Here is a 16478-nt window from a genome sequence, read left to right as displayed (position 1 = left end):
TTCTATCAACAAACAAAGCAGAAATGTGACCCTTGGAGTGGATCCTCTACTCTACCAGGAAGAAGTAGAAACCATAGAGACTAGCACCGAGTCGATGTAAACGCGGCAGCCACCACTGTGAGCCTGACGGTACTCACAGAGGCTCACAGCACTGGATGCTTGATTGTCCACTTAATTTATGATTGACAGACCAAAAAATAAATCAGCAGCACAAGGTTTTCCCGGCTGCTTCTGCTTCTAGATGAAAGTCTTAGGCTTGCCATCCCACTTCCTATCCATAAGAGAACCAGAAACTGGAATTCACCTAGAGGGTGCTCAGGAGATGGTCCTCGTGGGCTAAAGTGAATCATCATCATCATCATCATTTTATTATAATTATTAATATTACTATTATGTATTGAAGATAAATTATGATGTATTTAAAGCCCATCTAGCTCAAATGTCATTTTTGCATTTTCAATATTTCATTATGAATTCACTTTTTGGACCTCAGTGTTTCCAAACTCCTGGTTGCTGCTTGTTTAGTTGTGCTTAGCTTGTGCATGTCTTTAAAGGTCAATTTTAAATCTCTTAGACCTTAAAGAGAATTCTGAGAAAATGAGCTACTGATAATTCAAAGAAAAACTTTTACAAACAGAATACAAACATTCAGATTTCCTCTAATCTCTTCATGGATATCATTACATTTCCCTCTTTAATCCTCAATCCTGTGCGTCCCTCTCTAATCTGTTACATACATGCTGGTAAACATAAGCATAAATAGGGAAAGTGCCGCATGTCAGATTCTTCTGACAATGTAATGACAGTTTCGTGACCGTGGCTTTAATCCACAGTACATTTCCACTGCAGCTGGCCCTTTAAACAGCAGAAAAAAATGTGAATGAAATCCAGCCATTCATAAAAATAGGCCGCTGTTGCGCCGTGATTGGCCAAAGCGGACCTCATGCATAAGTCATGAGCTGCGGAGACGCCATTGGCTGCCTTCTTAGCGGACAGGCTGGAATCACCAATCAGCGTGCGTATCTGTGTGCCGCTCGAGCCCGGGGGAAAAGCGGACGGGCCATCAACGAAGAGCTCAGTCAAGTTTTGTGAGTCGAAGGAGGCGCATCGGTTTATCAGTGCGCACCAAACACACCACTGTTCACACGTTGTTTTTTCTAAGCTGTGGATATTTCTATCGCATTCCTTGGATACAGAGGAGATAAACACACGCCGCCTAGGTAAGCTGCTGCGTGTTTTTTTCTCACCGAGAAGTTGTGTGTTTTTTTGCGCAGCTCCATGATGGCTTCATGTTTTTCTGTAACTGCGAGCGAGCGCAACGCCATCTTATTTAAACATATTTACTTTGACAACCATTTTATACCCGTGTGAATTTCACAGCGCGTGTGTTCTATAGGCGCAGTGCGTGTTGTATTTAACTGTGGGTTTATGTGCGTGGGTTTTGGCTTCATCTTATCAGCGCGGCCAGGCGACTGTTTGTGATTTTTTTTATGAATGGACGGGCCATTTTTCCCCCTGCCTCGGATCGAGTTTCACTTCATTGAGAAAAACAAGGGAGGGCAGGGTGCGTGGGGGGAAGGGCAGGGAGGAGGAGGAGGTGGTGGGGGCGGGGGGTGTCGGGTGATCTTCATCCCCCCCACTCCACCACCACCACCACCACCACCTCTCCTTCCAGCCTCGCGCAAAAGCTTCTATTTTGTTGGCGAAGTCGTAAAAGTTGGTCTGATTTACGCACAAGGTCCAAGCCTGGATTCTCACTCTGCGCTGCGGTGTGTGGTAACTTTGTGTAATTTTTGAAGCCACTTTGCACATTCCGTCTTTGTTATTACATCAGTTTAACAATCGGCTGATGAAATATGCGGCACAGTTCGTGCGTAAAATGTTAAAAAAAAAAGACGCAACGAGCCGAGGTGAAGAGTTGTGCACTATACGTGCGCCTGATGTTATTTAGTAGGTCGTTACTGTGGTCGTTTAACTCCAGGGTCGACTGGAAGATTTTTGTGGCCCTGAACAAGACTTGTTTGCGACCACAAAGCACTCCAGCACCACCACGAATCACAGCTACACACTCAAATAACTGATAACCACAGAAATGTACTTTTATTTGAATTCAGCGTGTATCTGTGACTCTACAACCTGTTTTTGGAACTCTTTTGTGTCCAATTGAGTTGTGAGATTTATTCTAAAATCTTCAAAAATGTTGTATTTCCTGCTATATAGTTGTGTGTCTGTGTGTGTGTCTTGATGACACAGTGCTATCTGCACTTGGCGCCTGTAATTATTGCCCTGCAGCCATCCTTTATTCGTCACCTATTAACAGGAGATGGAGCAGTGAGTCATATCACTGAGCTGAATGGAGGGCAGCGAGCGTCTAGTGTTGTTACTAACTTTATACTGCTGTTATAGTATTGTACATGAGGGATCTCTGGTCCTGCCACTTGTGACACAGTTATTGTCACCCAACAATAGCCTCAAACCTCCCTAAGACTCTAATCAGCTCTTTGACTGGCCTGCTTTCGATCTCCTTTGGGAGGATTTAGAGCTGCAGAGTGAGGCACATCTTTCCAAGTACTTTACTCGAGATCTCCAAGCTGATTATAGTGAAAAGTCTTGCCCACAGATTGTCAGTGAGTGGAGCTTATATAACCGTTACATGTGCTGCTGTATGTTTACATTGTTCAGTTTCCTCCACTTGTTTGTTGGATAAATAAAAGGCTGAAGCGAGGTGGATTTGTGACTCTGCTGTGTGTTTCTTCTCTTTACCAGTGACCCAGAAAGACCTCCAGCACCATCGCTTTAAAGCGAGCACCTCCCCCTCCCCCTCATATTGGAGACCCCCCCATCACCCACCCACCCAATCACACAGATAACATGGACGGATTCTATGACCAGCAGGTCCCATTTATGGTCCCACCCAGTGTAAGTGAACTCACGCCAGCCTCGCACGTCACATCTACATTATGGATGGACGGACCGCCTTGTGGTCACTCGGATACATTTGTAGCGCACTTGCATATCTATTGTCAGCAAGGTGACATCTTCTGAGTGATAACATTTCTTCGTCTGTTCCTTCCCAACAGCACAAGTCGCACGTGGATGAAACGTCTCACACCAGGCCGCTGAGCGACAGGAAGAGGAAATTCGTCGACACAGAACTCGCCCAGGACACAGAAGGTAACATCGCCGACAGCAGTGTTACCTTAAGCAGTCCCTGTACTTTATGATTAATTTTATTTTTATTTTTATTAATTTTATTTGTTTGTAGAACTCTTTCAAGACCTCAGCCAACTGCAAGAGATCTGGATTGCAGAAGGTGAGTTGTCTCCTGCTGAACTTCAGAAGAACTTAGAAACTAAAAGAAGGGGAAATGTCCCCTTCCTTGTCATTTGATTATAAATGGTTAACGGTGTCAAGCTGAAGTTTAAACATTAACATGATGAAACTATGAAGTATTCCTATTTTTGACTTAACAGTTAGCCCGAGAAGCTCAAAGTCCTGAACATGAGAAACTGCTGAGAGAGCCTGTTTTTTTCCATAGTGTAACCGTTAGAACATTTTCATGCACACAAACACATCAGAGTTATTTCTGACATTTTATTCTGTGTCTTCACAGCCCAGGTGCCTGATGACGAACAGTTTGTCCCAGATTTCCAGTCGGACAGCTGTGAGTACCTGATTTCTCTGCTCATGATTAGCTTGTTTTGGACAAATGTTCACACATTACAAGAATCTCAGAGGTCATTTCCCTCGTTTATCAAAATGTCTTCATCTTGCCGGGCATTAACAACACTCTTTGTCTTAAAAACCACGGCTCTGGGAAAAGGCTGCTCTCTCTCTCTCTCTCCTCCATTTTGAGTTTAATCAGCCGATTGGCATGGGGCATCACATGAGCCAAGCTCCTAATCTGATTTCACACTTTCCCGCACTCAGGCCCTGCCGCTGAGCTGGGCTAGATTCCAGCGGACAGGGCAGCTTCAGAGCTGTTCGTCCTCCCCACAATGCTCAGCGGAGGGCTGTGAGACTGCAGTGGATGGATGTGTTTTTACGAGGCACTGGTCTGATGTGTGTGGGAGGTGGAGACAGGGTGTGGTGGCTGTCTGTCTCCGTCAGCACTGCAGACTGACCGCTGGCCTGCAGGGCTGTGATTTATGCATGGACGTGTTTTTACAGAGGCTGTAGGATTCTGCAGCGTGTTGCTGGCTCACTGTAAAGTAGCTCGACCTTGTGCTGTCGTTAGTGTGATGCAGAGAAGTTTGGCGCTGGGTGCTGTTGCCAGGCTGCAGGCTGTTCTCTTTCACAAGTCGCCTATTCACCAAAACTTCCAATGTGAGTTGGTCAGACGTCACATGTTATAGCTGCTTCACTCCTGACCTGAATGCAGTGATCCCACGCAGTGCAAGTTTGATTTCAGTATTTTTCCAGGGCTAGAAAAAAAGAACAGTGTTTGGGAAAATATTTTTGTTTTCTAGAGTATAACATTCACAAGGATGACTTGGTTGCCTCTGCACCAGGATGATAATTCACATGTGCAGAAGTGTCTTTAGGTCACAGACAATAGAGGCTCATGCACACAAAGTTATCTCAACTCCAACATGTGGAAGAATATCTTGCAGATGCAGAGCTTTGATTTGCTCACACACAGTCTGATCACAGTTATCTGAGCATACAAAGTTAACTTGGTCTCTTGATACCATGTGTGCATGTATTCGAATCATAAGCATGTGCCTTGAAGTAACTTTACAGAGTCTGTAATTTGTAAGTAAAAATTGTGATTCTTAGCTCAGAGTATGAAAAGATGCCTAATCCTCCCATTAGTGTCTTTGCTCACTTCAGCCCATTAGGTTTTGCAGCTCACGTGCACGCCGGCTGATGTATTTTGCTCGCGCTCTCCTCTGTGCGGGGATCTGGTTTCTGCCTGGCTATTATGTGGCGCCCCGGAAGCTGCAGCAAGTGTCTAATGGTTACAGCGCGGGAGAAGAAAATCATTCACTGCCATTAGATTACAGCTGCTCTGATTCATGAGTACTGGTATTGGACAGCCCTAATGGGAATCAGACGAGGGCTTTGATAGCTTCTGTGTGTTTGGTGCAGTTCGTATCATGCTACCTAGCGCCGGTTGTTTTCAGCCGTCATTAGGGCGGATGATAAATAGCTGGTAAGTGGCTCTGTCAGTCGGGGGAATACAGAGCATGCTTCCATTTATCCATCAGTTCCAAATGTGGTTAAGAGAACTGCTGCACTTCTGTTTATGGCTTCAATTAGGTCATATCTGGACTTTATCTAATGCACTCCTCCTCTGTGTCTCTTCCCATGCAGTGATGTTTCATGGCCCGCCACCAGCCAAGATCAAACGAGAGCTGAGTCCCTCCAAAGAGCTGTCTCCCTGTCGCCAGGACAGGAGTCCCATGCCCTACGGAGAGAAGTGCCTTTACAGCTACAGGTATGTAGAGCATATTTATAGAGGACTTTAGTGTGCCTCTCTGTCCATTTTATATTTTGACCCTCGCCCCCTTGTCTTTATCCGTAGTGCCTGCGACAGGAAGCCCACACCCGGGTTCAAGCCATTAACACCCCCCTCCACCCCAGTCTCTCCCTGCGGCCCCACCAGCACAGCAGTAACGCACACGCTGAGCGAGCAGACCCCACCGCCACACCCCCATGTAGCCAACCCGACAGCAGCAGGACCACGTCCAGTGCACCTACAACAGCCCCCCAGCCAGCAGGGTCTCCCGCTCCATAGCCCGCCCTTTGCTGTGCCCTGTGCGCCTATCAGCCAGGATGCCAACAGCTTCACACCTGAGCACAGGTCAGCACACACATTTTACACACTCTTTCTGACATCTTGTAAAAGTGCACAAACGGCCATGTAAAAGAGACTCAAACATCATCTTCCATGTTCAGGTTTCAGAGGCAGATGTCAGAGCCATGTCTACCTTTCCCCCCATCCGACAGTCAGGGACGGCCCCAGTTCCTGCCTCAGCCACCCAGCAGCAGCCTGCCGCGTGATGGACGGCCACCCTACCACAGGCAGATGTCAGAACCGCTTGTGGCTGTGCCCCCACAAGGTTTCAAGCAAGAGCTCATCGATCCCCGATACACCGAGCAGGGCGTCCCAGCCATGGGTCCCCCTCCGGGCCCTCCCCGCCAAGCAGCGTTTCACCCCATGGCCATCAAGCAGGAGCCTCGAGACTTCTGCTTCGATTCTGGTGAGTAGCGGGACAGCTGGTAAAAATTTTAGCGAGTACGCCGTTTGTTAGCTGTGTGAAAGAAGTGAGGAATGTGGCTGTCCATGTTTGTTCTGCACACCAACACATGGCTGTGAGTTCTAGCACACACAGGAGCTCATTTCACACATTTCATACTCAATCTGCATCGTACCTTCAGAATCAAGAAGGAAAAGTGGGTCTCTTAGCTCACTGTAAGCCTCCCAGGGCAAAAAGTAAGTGGGTCATTGAGCCAGGTGCAGCTCTTCACTGAGCCTACCTGGAATAGATCTAGGCCAGAGCCCTCAGAGGACAGTGTGACCTGCACCAGGGAGTTGGACAAAGCCCCAAGTCTTAACAGTCATGGAGGAGATGTTGTGTGCACAAATCAAACAAAGCGTAGCGACTGTCAGTGCATTGTTTGTTCCCAACGCCCACGCGCACATCTGCTGTTCCCGCTCTGATGCATTAACACCCACCCTATTTTATATCCTTATACACACACTGATTCCTTTTCTGTTGGGTGTGTGTGACCGACCGGCTGCACAGTGATGTAATGACAAATCCTCTTAGGTTCTTATGGCCTTTTAAATACCCACGTCACAGTGCATCCCTACATGGAAAAGATGTGCATGTTTGGCATGTCAACACAAAACTTATTGTTTCCTGCGCCTGCGGGCGGTCATGTTTGATTCTGTCTGCAGGCTCTGGCTTAAAGGAAACACTTTACTCGTGATTGATCTCTGGTTTTCTTATCGGTAGACAGGAAACAGAATAAACAGGGGGAGGGGGTGGGTTGCATACTGAACGGAAGAATGGCCCTGACCCCTCGGGGAGGACTAGCGTAACTTGATTGTCATTGAGATTTAATACAGCAGCCATGGTGCTAATCCTATTTAAAGACTTGGAGGACATGCAAGGGATACAGTGTACTGTGATCTGGGTTTAACTCTACTCATAGGTGTGTGCGTGTTTTGGGGGGTGGGGGGTTGCTATCCACTATCCACACTCTCAAACATCGGCATCAACTTCTAGTTTGAATTCTACCTAACTAAATGGTCGTTCAGTATGTCGGTCTCTTGGACAAACGACCACATCTCACCGTCTCTCCATAAGGGGGCGCCCCCATAGTTATGTGCTGGGACCCCTTGTCTTTGCCATCTACACCACTTCACTGGGCTCAGTGTCAATGTCGCTGCTACGCAGGCGATGACAAGAGTTTATCTGTTTATCTTAATATTAGCACTGCTACCCCTACACACAATCTAGGCTATTTTTGGTGACCAGAGCAGAAGGGTCCATATTTATTCTTACCTAAGGTCTGCAATGTATCTTAAATGTTAATCCTCATTCTGTATTGCTTTGCTGTCAGTGGTCTGAATATATCCACCAGATGCGAGCTGCATTTTAATGTGATGGTGAGAAGGTTTCTGGTCTAAATTTACACACCTCTCTTCTTTGTTTACAGAAGTGCCTAACTGTCAGTCATCGTTTGGGAGAGCGGGTAGCTTCTACCAAAATAACCATGAAAGTAAGTGGAGTTTATGTTGTCTTTGTGTGTTTTGTCAGTGAGGTCCACTTCCTCTGAGAGGCTGTGCGTGCAGTTCACATCTCTGCAGTTTCCCACACTTTTGTCTTCTCTTATTTTCAGGCTTCTCCTCCTTCGACAGAGAAACTCAGCTGTATTTTGATGATACCTGTGTGGTCCCTGAAAGATTAGAAGGTAAGACCCCAAAGTCTGCTAACCATGAATATATATAATTAAAACCACCTTATTTTACATGTGTCAATTCAAAATCCTCCAGAAATGACAATAACAAGATTCTGTAAAAAAAAAAAATGCAATCCTCAAAAATGCAAATGTTTCTCCTCCTCCTGTCCTCTAAGGTAAAGTGAAGCAGGAGTCCTCAGTCTACCGTGATGGCCCTCCTTACCAGCGCCGTGGCTCTCTGCAGCTCTGGCAGTTCCTGGTCACGTTACTGGATGACCCTGCTAATGGCCACTTCATAGCCTGGACTGGACGTGGTATGGAGTTCAAACTCATTGAGCCTGAGGAGGTCAGTGTGAAGCCAAACACATATTACATGATCAAATGAGTATGTGTGAGTAACCTGTGCATCTTTCTTTGTGTTGTGCTCCTCAGGTGGCTCGTCGATGGGGCATCCAGAAGAACAGGCCGGCCATGAACTACGACAAGTTGAGCCGTTCACTGCGTTACTACTATGAGAAGGGCATCATGCAGAAGGTAAAGGCACGTTCAGCATTTTTTCCTCTCTTCACCTCAGCGACTGCATGGTGACCTTTGAATTCAACCTCTGACCTAAAATTGTAGTTCAGTAAATACAAACCTGCTGTTGAGTAAAATGCAGAGCATCTTAGCACACACACAGCGTGTATAGTCTTTATAGTCTAGCAGTTTGTCTTGCATTGTTGCCTTCATTATTTTAACACATTGTAAGTTATCGCCTCGGTGTTTTGTTGTGTTACATTGTGAGTAGCTGTGTCTAACACGCCTTCATTGTTGTTTCTCAGGTGGCTGGAGAGCGGTACGTGTACAAGTTTGTCTGTGACCCAGAGGCTCTGTTCTCCATGGCCTTCCCCGACAACCAGAGGCCCAACCTGAAGGCTGACCCAGACAGCCTACCTGGCCTGGATGAGGACACTGTGCCCCTCACCCACTATGATGAGACTGCTCCCTATCTTCTAGATGCTGGCGAGCAATGCATGGCTGGACTGCCCTTCCCGGACGGCTACGGCTACTAATGAGTGGCGCTGGATCCAGACGCACAACACATGTACATGCAAACACTCCCAAAGTCTCTCGACGCCCTCTCTTTAAATCCAGAGCTGGATCTGCTGAGCTGCCTGAAAGCCCCCGGTGCTCTGCTCCTTTGTGGTTCCTCCTGCCTTCACTAAACTCTGCGAGCTCCCCAGTGATGAACGAACGAGGGAAACACCCGAGAGAGAGAGAGAGAAACCGAGAGTGGCATGAAACCAGCGGACTCCTGACGGGAAGGCGAGGGGCTGCTGTTGCTGTGGAGACCCAACAAAGCGAGGTCACAGGCTGAACTGACAGACCCCTTCCCCGTTCTCCCACCCCACCTCTTCTTTGTACAAGACTGCAAGAGATGTTTCTGATTTTGTGACAATCTGCTTTTCTTAAAAAAACATTAAAAATCTAACCAGAAATGCAGCACTATTCTATAGTTGCCTTTTTGGGTTCCCCCCCATTTTCATGTCACCATACAGATCCGTGAAAGGGCTTTAATTTGCATAACAACGGATTCAAAAAGACAAAACATTCTCTAAGCACACACATGGGTTTGTTTTCTGTAGATATTTTTTAATTATAATTTTTTTGCTGTCTTTCAGGCTGCTTGCTCATGTAAATGTTATTTGTTGTGTAAGAGATTGTAACTGCTCCCCTTTAGAGGTCCACAGTCCCCTCACCTCCAGTCTAGAGACACACAGCACTCATCTTTTTTTTTTAAAGGGACACACACACACACACATACTGTAATATAAATCCTGTCCAGGTGCTTAATGTTTCCTCATCCCTCTGATGCACCAGTATGGCAGGAGCATCAGGACGCTGCATGTAATCACAAAGAAAGACCGAAAAAAAGAGGGGTGGACATCTGAACATCCTCTCAGCCAATCATGGGCTGTCAACAGAAGACTTCTGCTTCTCTCTGCATGGTGTAATCAGTCACTAACATATCGCTTTGGACAAAGAAGATATTTGTGATATTCTGCATCTTATTATGTTTCTGAATGGGGGCAAAGACAGACTTATATAAAGTATATATTTTTGCTATAAGGCTGCATTTGTTTGATTTTCTGTTTGAGCTAGTTCTGCCTCTGATAGACCTGATGTTCCCTTTTTTAAAGAAAAAAAAATAATACTGCTGTTCCTCAGAGGCCTCTGTGCTGGCCTGGACAACACTTGTGAAGTGTGTGTGTGTGTGTGTGTGTGTGTCCAGCCCAGCCACAGGGATCTTCTGCACTTGTATAGGCTTCAGTCCCGTCCCCTTCACAATGTGTTTCTTACACTGCTGATAATCTGTACTGGGTACAATAAACAGTCCTTAATGCTTCACTGCCTGCCGTCCTGCTGTGTTTCATCATTCAGTCAGCTGACTGGCTGCTTGACCTGCCTGATTTCTGAGTCACATGCCTCTCCTGACTCTCTGATACATTTCTGGGTAAATGATTACTCTCCATTCACCCGCGGCAAATGTGTTTGAGCAACATCTGGTTAGAAAACGCTCACTCAAGGGAATTAACCCTTTAATAGGCACTAAAGGAACCATAAATATTTTGATATTTTTCAATTTTGCTAGTATTCACTGCCTACTTCTTCTCAAGGCGTGTGGACGTGGTCAAGATGACCTCAGAAAGGTCTCAGTTTCTGATGGTAAGGTCAGAACATATGATGACAACATGAAGGTGTTATAATTAAGAAATATTAGAAGTCACTTAAAAGTTTCATATATGGTGTGTAGAAGTAGCTACAGTTTTTGTTTAAGCTGTTTCATGACCCACAGAGGCTGAGCGGCCATCTTGTAATGTTTGTTTCCGCTTCTCCTGCCCTGAGGCTTGTGTCCCCACAGCGTCTGGTTTGTAACATCACAGTTGGCTTGAATTGGTCCTGAGCTGAAGATGCTATCTGAGACGCAATGAATCTGTGAAGCTTTATGTTCTGAGGTCCATCAGCGCTCAGCCTGCTGATGAGTCAGAGCCTTATCAAACCACAGAGTGAGAGCAGAGTGCCTCCATGAAAGGCCTTTTAGTGCGCTCATGGGACACACCCTGCACAGATAGTGTGTGTGTGTGTGTCTGCAGCACTTGTAGCAGATGTTTTCTTTCTAAATTTATTTTTAATAATGTGCTCTTTGTGATTTCCTTTTTCTCTGGAGAGTTTAGATGACCTGCAGGCGAGTTCCTTCCCCTCATTTGAGAAGCAACGAATAATCAGAACAGAAGTGTGTATTATGAGAAGGATTAACAGTATGGCTTCAGCTCTGATAACTGACAACTGGATCTTATTTTACCTAAAAGGACACTTCACTCTAAAACCAAAAATTAATACATGTCCTCCAACGTCCTGCAGGGCTGCGTATCCAATTAGCTGACAAGTGTTAGAGCGGATTTTGGGGATTTCTACCTTATTTTCAATATAATAGAACTAGATGGCCCATGAGCCACAAGCAGCTTTATAATGGGTGGAAAGATGGACACACAGCACTGCAGTTCTGTTGTAATCCTGCATAGTATACTGCACAGATTTACTCTGTGCTGTTTGTATGGTTGTAAAAGTCCCATCATGGAGTTGGAATAACAACATTTTTTAAACCATTAGTCAAATAAGACTTCAGTGCTGAGGTGGGTGGAGCAGCCAGCGATCTCAGACAGCAGTCACCTGTCACTCAAGCCTAAATTGTGCAAAACTTTAATTATCAACATTATTTAAATAGATGAGTTTCATAAAAGCGCCCCACATATAGCTGTACAGTTGGCCTTTGGACCCAGCCTTGATATGACTACAGTCATTTCAATAATACACCATGCCAAGCCTTAAACTTAATGATTCAGCCTCTGAGGACCACAAAAAACAATGCATGACATGTCTTTGTAGCTTTTTGTACACTCTACATACAATGATCTCAGCATAAAGATCCAGATTCTTTTAACAGGAGACGAGTGAGACTTTGGAAACATCCCGTCACCTTGGAAACGCTGCACCAGCACAGAACACTGACACAGTGAGCCGCGAGTTATGGGCAAAATGCCTGAGACGTGGAGCAGCACATGTTTGACACAAACCAGGCCGCATCATAAACATCCCTCTAAATCAATACAGAGACATACATTAAAACCACGCGCAGTAAATTATTGATCCCCATACAAGACGAGGCAGGCATGCTTTCAGCCGCTCTGTTCTGGCTGCACATACTGAGAAATGTGGGTCATGCTACTAGGAAGAGAACAGCACACATTTTTCAGAGTATTTGGCCAACACGCTGTGTTCGCACAATGCTAATTACCATGGTGAGACTTAAGTCCTGAAACTCAGTTGCATAACTGATTTCTCTCCCTCTCTCTCACACACACACACACACACCTCCCACACATCAGTGTTGTTGTCAGATTTTCATAAGGCCTCATATTTCTTGTACATTAAACATGGCTGCCCTCTTGTGGGCAACTACACCTGCTAATAAGCCATAGTTACACTTTAACAGCTATAAAAGTGATATAGTTTATGTTGAAATAGAACATTTACATTCATATTGTGCCATTTCATACCTTCTATTTATTGCAATATTGATTATTTGTGTCCTCTGAGACATGCGTCCTCAGAATGTTTATATTTTAGGAGTTCGCTTTTCTCAAATCTTGAGTGTAGATGAAATTAGTGACCACTTTTTGATCATTATTAACCACACGATTGTTAAATCTTCTCCCCTTGACATCTTATTGAATAATACAATAAAGGAAAACAGCTTAAAAACAGAAAGTGTTGTCCCGAGGTTATTCAAGCTAAATGACCTCTTATATTAGAGTTAATAACATATTTCAGTAGCACTGCTAAGCAACACTTATGGAAAACCTAATGAGCTGTTGGGATTTCATTACAGACGTCCTGGCTCGAGAGGTTCACGACAATTTTTTTAGCAGCAACTCTTTCCATTTGAACTCTTAGGGACCTCATCTGGCACCCCCCTGTGGTCAGATGTTTACATGCTCTTCTAAACTAGCTATAATAGGGTGCATGGTTACCTGAACACTGAACACTTCAGCATCTACAGCATTGAGAGGATCTACAGTAGTTAGGGTGGTTTATCTATATGATAAGGTGGACATTTAGTGAAAAGCTTACTGGACTCCCAGCTGGCATGTGATTGGGATGGATGCTCAGCCAGGACTGTCCTGTCTCCAGAAATTTCCTCCGGATCTTCTTGGAGGGTTGCTAGGATACCTGGTCTGGGTGTCTCTGCTCCCCTTGTGGGATGGAGTTAACAGTTTAAGGGATGGTGAATATATTCCTAAACCCTCATATTGTTATTAGATATTTTAAATTCACCTTGTTGTGACCCTATTTAGAGAAATTAACTGGTTTAGTGCTGTCTCTTTGTGCTGATAATTGTGACCTAAATACATTTGTTTTCTGTGTTATGTGAGGAAAAGAAACGCGTCTCTAACTGTAAACATGGATGCAGCGTTCCCTGATGCAGCTGAATTCTTCTTTTTCTGAACATGGTGGGCGCAGCGAGTGTGGGAGTTCAGAATTGTGTGTGTTTTTAACTGCACACTGGTGAACAAAACAACAACAGAAATGTAGAACTTATGAGACGTCTGGGACAGGAATATGTTCTGGTGACACAACCATCTCTCTCTCTGCATTTTAAACATGCTGACGTCAATATTACATAATTCTGTTCCCTTTGGCTGTTGAAGACGAGAACAACAACAAACAGGATCTTTGAATAGTGCACACAGATGATGACCACCCACAAATGAAGTGCAGTGAGGCTGACTGTCCTGTTATTAGTTTGGTGATGTTTTGTCCTTTCAGTGTCAGATTTCTCAAAATATCATTTTATTCAGATTTAATTTAGCAGCCTATTTTCCTCAGTTTTTATTTCTTTTTTCTTTTTACAGTTTTTTCCTTCATCCTCATATTTTCCCAATTTGACTGAGAGGAAACAAATGCCTGTACTGCCACCTCCTGGCAAGTTTTTTTTTTTACCATTCAGTTCTCAGGTTTACTTTATATGGCCTCCTCTGCACTGCTGCTATATTTAGGCATAAAATAGTGAGTATGAGCGACATTATGTTGTTTTAAGTTTGTTTATGGTTGTTCTTTCTTCTCTGACTCACTAATAAAAAACACACTTTTATCTTTGACCTAAAAAAACACACAGAAATGATTGAACAGTTTAAAGGTTGTAAATGTAAATAAATGAACCAGCTGCTGTGAAATCTTACACAGACAAGAGTAACATGTTGACAAAGATGTCAACACACAGCTCACACCATGACTGACTGCACATTAGAGTGATGGAGCGTCGATGCACACTGCAAGGAGGTTTGCTAAGAGATAAGGAATAACTGAGCTGGAATATTTTAACACTTGAAGTGACAACATTATAAACAGGCAGAGTTACTGATAACAAAGAACAGCAATAGAATCAGAAATACTTTATTTATTTATCCCAGGGGGAAATTGCTTACATTCCAGGTGTTCTATGCATGATCAAAAATAACAAACAGATTAGAAATATAAAATAAGGTAAAATAAAAGAATGGTTGTCATATACTTTAACATCCAATATGGATATAATTAATAAGTTAGTTAGTGTGTTAGATCAGACTGATCTCAGAGGGTGGAGTTGTACAGTTTGATGGCCACAGGAAGGAAGGGCCTCCTGTGGAGCTCAGTGGTGCATTAAGGAGGGATCAGTCCAGCACTGAAAGTCCTTTTGCACCTCAGCAGCACGTGGTGGAGAGGATGGAAGCTGTTCTCCAGGATCCCCCGCAGCTCAGACAGCATCCTTCTGTCTGACACTGCTGTCAGGGAATCCAGCTCCACCCCCAACAACACCACTGACTCTTCTGATGAGTTTATTGAGTCTGTCTGTGTCCGCTGCTGCTGCCCCAGCACACAACAGCAAACAAAACAACAACCACATAAAACATCAGCATGGTCAACAGATGTTAAAGGACTGGAGCCTCCTCAGAAAATAGAGGCAGCTCTGACCCTCCTTGTAGAGGGCTTCAGTGTTCTCAGTCCAGTCAAGTTTATTGTCCAGAAACACTCCCAGGTATTTATAATCCTCCACAATGTCCACACTCTGCCCACCGATGGAGACAGAATGATGTGAATGACGGTGATGTGGTGGGGGTGGAGCTGGATTCCCTGACAGCAGTGTCAGACAGAAGGATGCTGTCTAAGCTGCAGGGGATCCTGGAGAACAGCTTCCATCCTCTCCACCACGTGCTGCTGAGGTGCAGGAGGACTTTCAGTGCTGGACTGATCCCTCCTTAATGCACCACTGAGCGCCACAGGAGGTCATTCTTTCCTATGGCCATCAAACTGTACAACACCTCCCTCTGAGAACAGATCTAACACACTGTCTTGTAATTATATCCATATTGGATTTATTTAGACAAGATTTTACTGCACACGGTACAAGTTGTATTATATATGACTTCAGGATTTTACTTGAATGTTTATTAATGTTTAGAATTTATTAAGTTTTATTTTTATCTTACGCTTACTACTTTACCTTATTTATATTTCTAACCTGTCTTTTGAATATACATGGAGCACCTGGAATGAAAGCAATTTCCCCCTGGGATCAATAAAGTATTTCTGATTCTGATTCTGATTCTTTGTCCTCCTCAGGTCCACAACCAGCTCCTTTGTCTTCTAGATGTAATGCTACAGTCATTGTTAGCATAGCAGGTAGCTTGCTAGGCAGACTTTTGTCAGTTTATTTCTCCAACAATATTTATAAATGTCTACTAAAGATATATATTTTGATAATGGTTATCATGTTTATATTTTTTTTACATTTATAGAATGTATATCTGTAGTGTAAGATATTTTCAAATTTAACATTTTACTTTACACAACTGATGTATTAGTATCCCAAGGATGATAAAAGGTTTTTTTTAAAAAAAAGCATGCATAAATAAATTAAACCTAACTAACTTTTTAGTGAACTGCGCCTTTACATCAACTACAGACTACGTCAACCAGCGGTCACAGGGCTAAGCTCGCTAGCTAGTGAACTGCCTCCACACTAACTGAATGCGGGTTTATTATTAGTTTTCCTCGTTAAAATGGCAACAAATCAGGTAAAACTCGTTTAACATTCAAGTTACGGGGTCAATGTTACCTTTTATTTTTATTAATTTGACATTTATGAGCAGTGACCGTCAGTTTCGTAGTTGTAACGAAGTCATGCTACATGGCTAACATGGCTGCGTTGTGGTCTGCTCACTGTGGTATTAATGGACACTAGGGGTGGGACGGTTCAGGATAAAATCCGAACCGTTCGATACACGTGTTTTGATACGGAGCGCGTGTTCTGTTCGGTTCTGGACATGCTCATCAAGTAATGCAGGGAGGCATAGAGACGAGAGTTGGCAACTTGGCGTCTCTCTTGCTACATTTGGAGGCTTTCCAATCTTTTTTTGTCAAAAGCAACTAGTGACTCTCTCTAGTGACTTTTAGAGACTGACGTGAAATCAGTCTGCAGTCAG

The 16478-nt window shown here is 44.2% G+C and overlaps 1 protein-coding gene across 2 annotated transcripts; it reads left to right on the top strand.

Annotated features, from left to right (window-relative positions):
- Positions 1 to 1083: 1083 nt before the first annotated feature.
- On the top strand, positions 1084 to 10302 carry etv5a (ETS variant transcription factor 5a). 2 transcript variants are annotated; one of them, XM_028394086.1, is made up of 13 exons: positions 1084 to 1220; positions 2767 to 2919; positions 3081 to 3174; positions 3266 to 3313; positions 3614 to 3664; positions 5317 to 5440; positions 5528 to 5806; positions 5902 to 6206; positions 7672 to 7734; positions 7855 to 7926; positions 8091 to 8260; positions 8347 to 8448; positions 8736 to 10302. In XM_028394086.1, the coding sequence occupies exons 2-13, from the start codon at positions 2872 to 2874 to the stop codon at positions 8964 to 8966; spliced, it is 1587 nt and encodes a 528-aa protein (XP_028249887.1). In that variant the 5' UTR covers positions 1084 to 1220; positions 2767 to 2871; the 3' UTR covers positions 8967 to 10302. The 2 variants fall into 2 exon arrangements, with proteins under 2 accessions (XP_028249887.1, XP_028249886.1); XM_028394085.1 differs by having other exon boundaries at positions 8347 to 8454.
- The last annotated feature ends 6176 nt before the right edge of the window (positions 10303 to 16478 follow it).

The sequence above is a fragment of the Parambassis ranga genome, chromosome 21 (genome assembly GCF_900634625.1).
Source record: "Parambassis ranga chromosome 21, fParRan2.1, whole genome shotgun sequence".
NCBI classification, from domain to species: Eukaryota; Metazoa; Chordata; class Actinopteri; family Ambassidae; genus Parambassis; species Parambassis ranga.
The sequence above is the reverse complement of the archived record's forward strand: the minus strand, read 5'-3'. Positions and strand labels throughout refer to the sequence as shown.

What these genes read in the sequence shown, in the direction of transcription:
- etv5a (XM_028394085.1), top strand. Translation starts at nt 2,872, where the DNA reads ATGGACGGATTCTATGACCAGCAGGTCCCATTTATGGTCCCACCCAGT. An exon ending in CATTTATGGTCCCACCCAGT is followed by an intron (nt 2,920 to 3,080) that starts GTAAGTGAACTC and finishes CCTTCCCAACAG; the next exon opens with CACAAGTCGCACGTGGATGA. An exon ending in AGACTTCTGCTTCGATTCTG is followed by an intron (nt 6,207 to 7,671) that starts GTGAGTAGCGGG and finishes CTTTGTTTACAG; the next exon opens with AAGTGCCTAACTGTCAGTCA.